Raw genomic sequence first — 13,502 nt, forward strand, 5'->3', positions numbered from 1 at the left:
TAGCTCTTATGGGGAAAAGCATGCACGCAGTAAATATATATCACTATCTCTCACTCTCTCACATTCACACACCCACAGATATACTCATATAAACCGGCTATGGCGCTATGAGGCTCATTTCCTGTGATATTGATACGCTGATAATGTGGAAAAGAGTTGAACTTCAAACACATACAGAATTGACAGAAATATATATCATCGTCAACAGCTCAGCGTTTGTATCTGAAATCGCTAGAGTCGTCATATCTTAGAATTAAAAGATACCAACCAAAACAATCCCCTCATTTTGTAGAAGAAACTGAGGCCTCGTATGAAAAAGTTTATTTGATTGAGATCATAAGATTATCAGGGATTTAATGTGGACCAGAGTCCTGGACACAGAATGCAGGGTCCAGTGTTCTTTTTTTGTTTGTTTGTTTGTCATGCTACTTGTAGGAAAAAAATGATTTTCTACAACTTTCTCTGTATCTATTTCAGTAGTAACAGAAATCTGTTGAGATTGACTTATGTACATATAGCTATATATTTAGCTATGAAAACTGATTTTTTTACCATAGTATATAATTTACGTTAGGCTCTAGGTTTTATCTGTAAAATTATCAGGGAAATTATATTTCTAATTTTATAGCTTTTTAAAAGAAATTAATAGCTTTTCCCCCCTTATGGAAGCAAGCAACTGATGACAGACATTAAAGTAATTTAACATGCTTTAGAAGATATATTCAATAAGTTGACAGGATTTTTCATTTTAGCACAACAATGACAATAGATGTAAGCTCCTACCTAGCATTTACATCCTCAATAAAAACATATTTATAGTGGAAATGAATAAAAGCTTTTTATACATTATGTATGAAACGTTCTATGCATTCTGATTGAGAAAAATCTACCTTTTCCATCAATATTGATGACTCCTTTGGCTTCCAAGCGTCTTTGCATTTTGGCAACTTTGCAGATGCACTGTACTTTGGTAGTATCCTTAACACGCAGTCGTGAACTGGTTTTTCCTCTAAAAGTGTCTTCTAGAAAATTGATAGAAGAATGTGACATTTTGTCGTTTTTCAATTGGATCGCTTCCTTGTTAGTCGGTTAACCAATCTCGTGTTTTAGATTCTAAATTTACATATCGATAACATCTAAATTATTTATTAAAGTCAAGAATGAAATCCGAACTGTTTTTAAAACTAAATACAGTGTAACAAAACCATGGTTTCACAATAACCACCAATGCTCCTAGGCATTTTAACATCATTTCTTTTTCTGGGAGAGGGTGGTTGTAGAGGTTATATAGGAAATTTAGTATGACAATTGTTTAGAGTTTTATGTTTAAATTATGTATAACCAATTTCTAGGCTATCCCCAGGCTCCCCATCCATTTATTTACTGTAACTCTATAGAAATAGTAGGATCTGTCTCTCTATATATATATATCTTGAGTCAGCTTTGCTTTTCTTTCTTATTTATTTTAAAAGCCCTTAGTATCTTTTCTAAAGCAGGGACTCTGTTTCAGAACATTACACAGTGCTTAATTTAGCATTAGTGTTGTGGGAGAAATCACATTCCAAGAAGAATTGAGCTGAAACCACTAAAACTAATCTTAATTATCACTTCTGGTGAATTAATGTTTTAAAGGCAGAATAAAGGTTTATTTTCAGGAATTTAGTGATGTTTGTATTGAACTCTAATGCTGTGTACAAACAAACAAAAGAACCCATTAAAGCTTGCAAGTAGGATTCATCTGACAAGTTAACTTTTTCCCCCTTGAACTTATTTATTATTTACAAACACATAATTTGCAAATAAAAATTCTCTGCTCCAAAACTTCCACCACAGCATTCCAATCGGGCATAAGACGTTGGGGAAATTTTCTTCATCAATTTTTTTTTTTGACCTGCATAAATCTTTATTTTCCTTTTTTCAGATGCGTCCACTTCCATACATTACTGTGTTTGGCTGAATTCCACTCTAATATGATGCTCCATTATGCACCATACTCTGATGACCTTGCTACTTCGCAACCTGCTGGAGCCTGCCCTTGGCCGTGGGGTGTCAGCCAATCACTGCTTGTTCCACTTGTGCATTTGATTTTCAAGGTTTTTTTTTTTTTTTTCTTTTCGTCTCATTTAAGGAAAAATAGTATTGAAATAAATAAACCTATAAAAGAAGTATTAATAAAGAAATGTGTTACTAATGGGTGTCAAAGTCACCAGGAATTCCATTCTCAAAGAGGTAGTTAGCAGAATTTAATAGTAAAGTCTTAAAAAAAAACCAAAAAAACCCAAAAGCCTATTTCAACAATGATTTGAAGACTCTGGCTTTGGGTGAACCGAGGAAAATTTAGTCTATTAAGTCTTTGTCTATAATACATTAAATAATGACTTTGAATAAAATCCTAAATTGATCAATAGTTTTAACTTGTTATGTAATCACAGTCTTTTCCAGACCAGTGAGATAGTTGTGAGAGTAAAGGACGGTGTCTCTTGATCATTGTGTGTGTCTTTCTAAATGCCACTGTGTGTGTTTGCGTGTCCTCCCACACATGTGTATGCAAAGACTTTGAGCAACATTTATAAATTATATTGTTTATAAAGACATATTCAAGAGATTTATTTTGTATTTATCACAGCCTCTGCCAAAGGTTGATTTTTCCTTAATCAAGAAATACTGAACAAAATATCTGTAGACTTTCCAAGGGATTGTTTGTTTGTTTTTTAAATTCCTTAAGAAAATTTAGAAACTTTCAGTTAGATTCACTGAAGTCACTGTGGTCATATTCAGAAGGAATATGTTTTTGTGGACTACATTCATCTGAAGGCTATTCTATTTAATGTCAGAGAACATAAATGCAAGAGGCTTCTGAGAATTCAGCATGTGACATACTGAGAAAGCAAGTAGCCGGATTTTAGTTGTGTAAGTAGCGATTTGCTAGGTAAGTCAGGGAATTCTCTGTATGGTCCCTCTAACTCTCTCTGTTTGTATATTTGTGTTTCTGTTTGTTATGTTGTATGTGTTTACGTGCCTAAAAATAAGTGTTCCACTTGTAAACTTTGATAATTGTATAATATATTTATCATATCATCTGCCCAATTAAAGTTTTCCCCAAGTTTTGAAATACTGACCAAGAATGCCAGATTCTTGAGAAAATTTTGGTGAATTATTGTTAACAGAAAAGCACTTTCAGAAAAATAAATAAATATTGGAACAACATTAAAATACGGAGTGACAGGAAAGGCACGCGAACCCATGAACGTCACTAATGCATGCATTTCAGACCTTTTATTTTAGTAGCCATTGATTTAATTCTGCAAAAAGGAAATTTTCAGAAGTATCACTGAGACTATAGTGAAATTCCTGAATAAAACCTAATGATCATCAACCTCTCATTTCGTTTTGAGCACAAGGACCAGTGTGAGAAACTGGTGAAGAGAATTCTTACTGCTTTTAGCTTCTTGGAAATGTCATGTTTCCTCATTTTAACTAGTAAACTTCTTCAGATATGCTGAAAGTGTAAATCCTCTAACAAATCACGTCAACTCCAAAACAAATTATAGACCAAAAAAAAGGCCAGAATTTTGGGGATAACCTAAAATGTGTAATCACATGGAGGGGATATTTATGAATATCTTCACAAAGAAGAACATTATAAGGCAGAATTATGCAAACTTGGTTTGCAACACACTATTGGGACATGAATCAATTTGTGAATTTCTACCACAATTAGAAAGATACAAAATAAAGCCAAAAATTTTCAAGGATTCCATCCATATAGTAAGAGTAAATATTGTCTTGGGAGATCTTTATTTCAGTTGTGTTTGTATGCCTGTGTGTCTTTGGCTTTTGGTTGCTTCATAAAAAAATGTGTCTTATTGTGGAAGCAGCTGAAAAGTATTGCGAACCACCACTCTAGACTGTTTGGGGTGGGAAACAGTGGCTATTTACAGTTATGACTGGAAAAACATAATAAATCAAAACAAAAGAATTACTAACGCTCCCCAGAATGTTAGTGTGTTATTAAACTGAATCAGAACAATCAACAGCAGTGAGCTTTTGAGAAGTCCATTATCATTCCTCCTTTTTTTTTTTTTTTTAATCTCTGAAGATGTCGCCCTTGGTTCCTATCCGTGCACAGACATTTCTCCCCCAAACCCCTGCTCCCAGTTGTCATCCCCACCTCAGGTCTCCTGACCAGGCTCCTTTTCAGTTACTGGAATTTACCATTTAGGGTGGTGCCTGCGGACAGGTGGAGGCAGACTCAGAGCCAACCATCCAATACCCTGTATATTTTAGCATTTGGACATTTTCTTTTAAACGTCAGGACAATACTTCATTCTACTCTATAAACTCTAAAGAGAAATATGAGCATGTTAGAGACTAGTTTAAATAAAGTTTATTTCTTTTAACACATCTCATATCAGCTGGTACTGGGTATGAAAAGAAAAATGAGATTGAGTCTTTGTCCTCATGGAATTAATATATTAAAGAAGATTACAGAGCAGAAAAACGATAGATAATATTGGCATTATGCTTCTTCAGTTTCAAAGCATTGAGTGCATGTTTGCTCCTCAGAACAGTCTGCAAGGAAAAGCACCATTTCTGAGACAAGGGAGCTGAGGTAATGAACAGCTTTTTCATGGCTCTGGTGGAACTGGCTAAGAACTAACAGGTCTTTGAAGAAATAAACCAAATTCAAAAGTACTGACAGCATTTAGGGGAGGTGGTGACATTTGTACTTCTGACTACAGTGTATTTTCAGACTTACCTGGGTAAAATCTTTGCAAAAGAATTAGAATGGGACTCATTTTTCAAACTTCTTTTGGTCACAAACTGCACTTTCTATTACAAAAAAAAAGTGCTGTGGGTATAATTTAGAGATTGAATTAATTCACCCAATTTGTAAACAATAGCCTCATATGTGATTAAAAACAAACAAGGCAACCTCAAGAATTGGGTAAATCACTCTAATCCTAACTTTACTTCTGAGGCTCTCTAGAAAAGCTATCGAGGTCCTTCAGAAGTAATTCCATGTTTGAAATAGCTACCTGGGAATAATTTCTATCTATAACTTTGCAAAACACTTTTCTTGGATGTGTATGATTTTTTTAATTCATTTACTTTATAAAGAATAGATTGGCTATGTCTTTAGTATACAGTACAAGGCTTTGTAATTAAAATGATGGCTAAAACAAGGCCCTTATCTTCAGCGCAAAAATAATATATACAAGGTAAGGGATACGTGAAGTTCAGGGGAACTATCCCCAAGTTTATCTTGTCCATCATGCGATCAGTGCCTACTACAGTGTCCCGCGTACCAGAGACACTCCTAAATATTTGTTGAACAGATGACTGAACAAAAGGCCTGGGCCTTGGTGCTAGGTAGCCTGAGAAATCCACCCACGTTGGATCACTGAACTGCGCTGTGGCCACTTTTCTATCCATCTCTGAGAACATCCTAATTGTTATTTTCTTTCCCTGCTGGGTGGATGTCTCCATGATAAAAGGCTACCTGCTGGGTTGGCTAGAGCCTCTGCCTTCTCTGCGGGGTGTGTGACTCTTGTTTTGGTACCAAATGAGCAATTGTCTGATTTCCCCTCTTTGCTTCCTCTGGGTGGTGGTATACACACCAAACCCTTAAAAAAGATAAAGTAAACTAAAGCAAACATGTAAGGAGGCACTGGTCACACAGTAGATGTGTGATATATTTGAGGGGCTTTGAAAAAAGCGTGCAAATGTATGGGTTTTCAGGATTTTTCTGGCACTCCATTTTTAGGAGAAAAACAGATACATGTGTCCCCAAACACACGCATGAGTCTCCGTTTTGTCAACGTGTATCTTCCCGCAGGTAGTAGTATTTCGCTGTGCCAACCCACGCTCACTCGTAACACATTTTTCCCCCCGTTTCCATTCTCACTGCCCCTGGGGAGCGGTCATCTTTAAAGGTGAGAGTCCAGCACATCTGTAAAGAGAAACATGTACTTGGCGTACTCGGGAGAGAGGTCTAGAAGAGGGAGTGTGCCCTGACTGGGGAGTGATGAGCAGTGAGGTGGGAGCTGAGAAATGCAACTCGAAAGCACGCCTTCCAAGCCCCAAATTCTAAGGAGCACCTTTTTTTAAATAGCAAATGACCTCCGGAGGAGTTGGTTCAGTCTTTGGCACACCTGGGTGTAAACCGCTGTAAGCAGATAACTAGGTCGGCACCTCACAAAGACCAGTAGTTCTTAAGAAATACAGATTTGATGAGGGCCTTAAGGAAGGGTGGTCAACTTTCAGTAGTTTAGAAGACCGAGAACTCTGTTAAGGCAACGAGTGGCTCGAACTCCAGCTGGGAGTCAGGAGGTAAGGTGAGATTATAACTAAATAAATAAACAAATAAATAAAGGGGGGGGGACGGGACTCAGTCCTGACAAAAGCCAATGTTTGTGGCCTTGAATTTTGACCCGGGGCCCTGGTGACCGAAGGATGACACTAAACGTCAAGGCTTCATGTGATTGCAAGATTTAGTGTCAAAAAGCAGTGGATGTTTACTTTCTCCCATTTCTGCCAGGTGTTCTGTTTGGGTTTGGTTTTTGTTTTCAGCCTGGAATGTATGTCCACCTGCTCTGTCTTCATTCATTTTCTACCCCTGTATTTTTGACAGAAAGAACAGAGAAGGAAAATAGAAGGGAAAAAAAACCACAAACTGCATGGCAATAGACTCCCTTTCTCTCTACTATTATTATTAGACTGCTGGAATCAAAGCTGTTGCCACATTACTGCCGTGGAGCTGTTTCTTATCCTAATTTACTTTGTTCTCAGAAATTGAGTTCTAGTAGGTCTGTACTGTATCCCAGAAACCTGCATTTTTGACATTTTCACTTTCTCTATTCTGATTGCAGAGGGTAGGTCAGGCTACAAAAAACGTGAGGTTTAGAGCCCCTGAAATCCCTAACTTCTGCTTCCTGGCTCACTCTTCGACAGCCTCTGGGAAGTAGGAAACTAAAGCTGGATGAGGTAACAGGAAAGTCTGCTTTCTTGTCCTGGCTCTGTCACTGACTGGCCAGTGTGACCTTATGTAAGTCCTCTGAAGTCCCCAAGCCTCTCAAACTCATCCTCTGTCATTTTACATAATAACCGCTGCTCTGATTACATGACAGGGTTCATGAGAGCCACATAAAACGTGTGGGGCTTGTCAAAACGCTACCGCAACTTAAGATAATATTTCTAGTTATCAAGAAATTTCTCTAAGCCCTTCTTAAAGTGCATTTACACTTTTGGGGTATTTTCACTATGATGTTAAAAAGTTATTTTGGTTTTGGTTTTGGTTTTTGTTTGTTTGGTCACAATGTACTTGTTTGGAGCCCTGACGTTCTCTAATCCTGGCTGATTTCTCCAGGGTTACACTGATCCTGCTCAAGGTGCAGCCAGTGCGTGTGCCTCTCTGTCTGCCGGAAGGCACTGGGTTTGGTCACAAATCATTTCAGTGCCTGTGGCATCTCGACGGTGAAAGAGAAGCAATAGCTTGTTGCTGTAAAACAAGGAGTTTAGGAAAGGCTCACAATAGTTTGTATCCATTTTGATACTTAAAATTTTTTTTCATTACTTTTTAAGAGTGCTTTATTCTTCTGCGCATTATCTCCTGGGAGGTTTTCTTTCACTCCTCATGCCAGCCTGTAACGTTAAGAGCTGTCATTTATTTGAGCTCTAAGTCTGTGCGGTCACTCTGCCACGGGGTCTGTCACACGCATGCATTTCCTCCTCCTAACGACTCCAGGAGGCGGGGCCTGCTCTTTTCTCCATGTGACATATGTAACTGGGAAAAAAACAAACAGAAGCTCTTAGGTCCCTTCTTCTCTACCTAAAACAGGGGGCCTTAATTTACCTGCAGTCAACTTTCCTCCAACCTATTTCTCTCTTTGAATTTGAGAATTATTATTAGCATAATAGTCCTGATCAATGTTTGTATTATGCACAGATTTACGTATTCATATATTTAGGCATTTGTACGCAGTTTGCTCTAGTGCACAATCCCTGCTATGTCTCCTGAGCAGGCTGAGAAGAGAGTCTGTGATAGTCACAAGGACTGTGGTAACAAAATACCAAAATACTGTGTGGCTTAAACAATAGAAATTTCTTTTTTTCACAGGTCTGGAGGCTAGAAGTCTCAGATCAAGGTGCCAGCACATTTGCAGAGAGAGAGAGCTCTGATGTCCCTTTCTCTTCTTCTAAGGACACCAGTGCTATCAGATTAGGGCCCTACCCTCTGATACCATCTAACCATAATTAGCCCCATAAAGACTCTAACTCCAAGTAAGTCACTTTGGAGTTTGGGGCTTCAACAAGTGAATTCCCAGGAGATACAGTTCATTCCGTAACAGAATCCTTTCTTGGTCCGAGCAAGAACTTGTTGGACCAGATCATCATTTCTTCATGAGTTTGTCATTTACCACATACGGTCTGTACTTTCATAGGAAGGAAGGTACACTTCCCATTTTATGAGGACCTTTTCAACCCTTTTCAGATCAGCCTCAAAAGACGTGCAGCCAGATAGATGTGTTTTGGCATTGATGGAAAATTGGTACAATAGCTATAGCTTTTGTGAAATAATATGAATCTATAACATGTAGGCATGTGCATAAAATTTGAAATTCATGTTTTAGCTTATGTGTAACATTTTATGCACATCATTGAATGCTTTCTACAGTTTTCAGCTTTCACAGGGATGTGTGACATTAAATAACATCTTAATTATTTTAATTTTGCCAACTGATAAGTTCATGTAGGTATATTAATTAATATAAAATCAATATTTGTATAAAAGAGTCCAAAAATTGTTCCACAAATGTAACAGAGTTCTTTTTAAATGATGATGTTTATATTTAGTTTTAAATGTCTGGTATATTTTCAGCATTAAAGTCCGAATGAAAAGCAGTAGGAGTTGAGTGGGGAGGGAATCAGTTGAAACAGTAATAAGGTAGGCTTAATAATCCCTCTTTTCAAAGGACAGTCTCAGTGGATTTGCAGGCATAGTGGCATAATTGGTCTGACAACGATCCAGTGGGTATGATTTCTCATGGCATATGGAAACTGCCAAGCATGTAACCGAGGCTAGTCCCACGCTCTGAGTGACTCTCCACCAGCTATTATTATGTGTGCATGCAACACTTTGCATCATGACGCAAACCCATGGACACATCAAGGGTTTTTTTTTTTTTTTACACTGTGCCTTTTAATTTTCTTAGTTAAAAATTCATGTGATGAAATACATAATGAGTAGCCTGGGAACTATATATGCATAAAGCAATGATTTTTTTAGGGGGATAATACATCAACATCAGGAGGAGGGACTCCTTTTCTGTCCTTTGGTCAGAATTTCTAACGTCTGAACAGACCTTTCCTAAGAACTACCTTTCTGAGCTTCCTGAGCTAATTTTACATTTGACCCCCTATATTAAAAATGGCAAGTTAATCAGTTCTTTTGTTCAGGGAAATGGCAATAATTATGGCATAAATTTAAAGGATTTTTTAAAAACTGCATCTAAATTCTAAATCTGTTTTTCAGTGTATTTAACTATTGAGCACAAAGACCAATTTTAGATACAGAGATGGCATTTCCTTTGGGCGTTAGGAACAAAAGATGGTGATGCCTATTTTTTCCAAACCAATGCACATAGTATTAGGTCAGGAGCATTCAAATTTACATTGTTACAAAGACTCCTAGCCTTTCTCTTCAAAGTTTTACCTTTAATAAGAAACGTGTATGTGTAATTATGTAGATGTATATACGTATAATATATATATGTATGTATATATACATTCACATACACAATACACACACAGAGGTAATACAGTAACATTTCAGAGAGCAAATACTTAATATTGTATGCCAATTACATGATTATATGCAAGGCAATGTTTTGGAGACTGGAGAAAGCAATAATAAAAACAAACATTTCTCCTCCTGCAGAGATTCATTTTTAGTGGGATAATACTTAAATAATAGATAAACTTACAATGCACACTATATACTATGCAGTGGTCAACATATTTTACATGTGTTAACTTACTATGTAGATACAACAGCCCTAGGAAGAATGCCTATGATTGTCTTCATTCTGTAGTTGAGAAAAATGACAGGCGGTGGAGTCGAGTAACTTGCTCATGGTCTCACAATTTATAAAGCGGCAGAGGCCAGTCTCCACCACCATGCACATGCGGAGTAGAGGAAACAGATCTATTTTATAGCTAACTAGTTCTATGAGAATGAAATTGAATTCACTGATTTCTCTTGAAGGCTTTGGTGATATTTCAACCTTCCTATTTTAATACCTTTTACTATGTTCTTGAAATTAGGTCAGTCAGTCCAATTTTATTTAATACTACCATCTTAAACCTTAATCAAAGTGCAAATCAAAAAATGGGAAGACAGATATTAGACCAGTAGGCCCTCCTCCCCTCCTTCCCTCTACCCATTCTGTGCTTGGGGAACACCTCATAAATGTATTTTCCTTTTTTTGTCATTTAATTTTAATATTCTTCATTTCATTCAGTATTCACATAGTCTATTGTGTATGTTATTCATACAACTAGGAATAAAATGTACTCATTAACTTTTGTGAATTGCCATTTGATTTAGGACAGGACATGCCTTTATATAGAGAATAAATTTTTCATTAGAAGATTCTTAAAACATACATTTTGCTTACCTTTTACTAAAAAGAAAAGTCATCTTTTATCTTTCCCTTAAGCATTCACATTTGAAAGAAAACAAACTAAAAATGAATTCTTTGTAAGAGATTTCCTGTACATATTCTGGTTTTCTTTAAATTGGGTGCTCATTATTAAACATTCAATTAAAATATGACCTATATATAGTTTTTTTCTTAAAATACATTATTTTATATTCTTAAAATATATATATATTATCATGTTTGCTATTTCTTTGTTTAAACTGTGTGTTTAGATAGATATCATAGATAGATAGATAGATAGATAGATAGATAGATAGATAGATAGATATGTATATTTCTTTATGAGACACGTTTTCAATCACCTAAAATTCAGGTGCGTACCAGTGAAGCCCATCTGAAGTTGAGTCTTTATGACGATAATGATATACCCATTTTTGCTATGACTGTGTCTTCCTAATGTGTTAATGATACGTTTTTAAATATAGGATATTTATTCAATTGGCAGATGTCCCAAAATGTGAATCTTTGTAGTATAACTTTGGGTTCAGTAATATAATATCCCTATACACTTGTCATCTGGGTTGATCTTAGTGTTACTGGAATGATTTTAAATTTTTCAATCTTCAGAATTAGTGAATCAAATTTTTGAGGCTGTTGTTTCCACAGTCCACTTAATAATTTGTGGAATTTTGTTTCCTTAACAATAAGCATTAAAAATGTCACCAGCTTTGCAGTCATATTCTATTAATAGAAAGAAAGCATGATAAACTGGTAAGAAGCCCGACTAATAACCCCCTCCAGGCCTCACTTGAATTCTTACAAAGCCCACAGATCACCTCGTTACCATTTGGTTAAAAGTTTAACTTTCATTTGGAAACAACCAATTTAAAGCCAAAGGACTCTGGAAATTAATCAGCGTTAGTTACTGGACTACTACGTTTGAACATCATACATGCAGTCTGAAATTACCAGATCATTAGAGCATGAGCAAAGTAAGGGATGGAACAATTTGGTTTGAGCTGGAAAGCTCATTCAAATTTGGTGTCTGAAAATGGACAATTAGTTATGCGTCTCTAAACTTCAATGTAGACATTGGTACACTTTCAGAAAGAGAAAAAGAGGAGAAAAGACAAAGATTGCCATGTGTCGGGCATAACCACATTGTCAGGACCTGATGACGTCCACAATTCAGCCTGTATGTGTTATTATCATGCTAGCAAAATGTTTCCTGGATACACCTTGTGAGAGTTTTGGTTTTTTTTTAAATCCACTTAGACAAGTGGGAATTGTTTTCAGTCCCCAGCAATAAATAGTATGAATAACTACTTTACACAGTAAGCAAGTAATAAAAGTGCATGCTCATGTGTTATTGAGAATTCACCACTCTTAACTTCGAACTTTTTGATTGCTCTTTTGTAAAACAAGAACAGTTGTTGCCAGAGCACAAGGCAGAAACTCCTAATGGAAACCATGCATTTACAATCGTGTAACTGCTCTGTTTAGCCTGAGAAGAGTTTCAGTGAAGAATCTGGCTTTACTGTCAGCTTATGCTTTAAAATATCTATAAGGCTGTTTGCTAATCACTAGATGACGTGAACCTTGAGGGACATAAAGTGCCTGATGTCCCCACTGTGTCACATTACAGTTAACGGGGCAGCGTATGCACATCGTGAAGGAAGGACAGACATGGCTTGTGAATAAAAAATTAATCTGTAGATAGTAATTTCATGTAGATGTACATGTAGATTTCTGTAATCTACGTGTACAAATGTCTGTATAGGTTTGGTTAGAAATGCTCAGCTCTACATTTCAGGCTGCAGAGGTGCCATGTGAAGAAAATGAGAGTGATCTGGGTGAAACCCAAACAAAGAAAATCCAGCAGCCCTTCTAGTCCTTAATTACTGTGTCATGCACACTTGTGCAGTTTATCCTGTGTTCAGAGTTGACCTGTGTGCTGCTTTTCTGATCTCCAGTGTTAGTAAGGACTAAGACAGGGCTGCCACTTGAGCTGTGAATTTTGTTTTGGTATAAAATAGTAACAGAAAGAAAGAAATTATTCATCTATCAAGCCTATTTCATATGAAAAGACCTTGAAACACAGAAAGATCCTCACATCTAAAAGCATGACTTACCACGTAATATGCCTCCGCATTAGTGGGTACAATCCTGGCTGAGAGGCAGATGCAGCTTTTATAAGGTTTATTTTGGTCTTGATCTCTGATGTTGAACAGATCACTCGGTTTTCCTTTATCTCATTTTCCTAACTTATTCAAAACTCCATGGGAAATGTAAGAAACGAAAAATCAAACAGAGAAACACTGGATATTGGTGACTGCAATTTCTGTTATAGTAAACAAACTATCTTTAAGGAGGGAGGAGGGAGATTAAGCAAAAATGAAGTAATGATGCCATAGCTGAAGATAAGTATTCTCCTAGAAGAATTAGTTTAAAAAAATAAAGAATATTTTGTTACCAAAAATAACAGAGTTGTCATTTTGTTCCTAGCACTCATCTGTGGAGGAGAATTGAAGACATATTATTTTATCACTCTGGGTAAAAGCAGAAATGTCTTACTGAAGAAAGGAGAAAAAAGTATGCTTCAGACTAGAGAGGAAAGTCTCAATTTACAAAAAGGGAAAAATGCAGGGTTTTGCTCAGGTGTCTAAAAAATGTTTGGCTTATTTCTTTTTTATCATTTAAGCTGATTTCTTGCTGGTCCTTTTTACTGAATAATTGAAATACATGGAGGGTGGGGGAGGAACTTTTTCATCAAAGGCAAAAGATAGTGAAAAATGAAAGTACTGAGGGAATAGAGAAAGAAAGTTGTGTCTTTCTGTA

At 36.5% G+C, this 13,502-nt stretch overlaps 1 protein-coding gene across 9 annotated transcripts in view; it reads left to right on the forward strand.

The window, feature by feature from the left end:
* Nucleotides 1–13,502, forward strand: part of PCDH7 (protocadherin 7) — a 385,684-nt gene that overhangs the window by 7,396 nt on the left and 364,786 nt on the right. The window contains exon 2 of one of the 9 annotated variants that reach the window (XM_032495463.1): nucleotides 1,922–4,039. The exons of the other annotated variants lie outside the window; for them this stretch is intronic. Coding sequence (XP_032351354.1) covers nucleotides 1,922–1,957 — 36 coding nt within the window. The 3' untranslated portion in view covers nucleotides 1,958–4,039. Of the gene's footprint in view, nucleotides 1–1,921; nucleotides 4,040–13,502 lie in introns of those variants that run through there. 9 annotated transcript variants of the gene reach the window in all.

Source organism: Camelus ferus, chromosome 2, assembly GCF_009834535.1.
Source record: "Camelus ferus isolate YT-003-E chromosome 2, BCGSAC_Cfer_1.0, whole genome shotgun sequence".
NCBI classification, from domain to species: Eukaryota; Metazoa; Chordata; class Mammalia; order Artiodactyla; family Camelidae; genus Camelus; species Camelus ferus.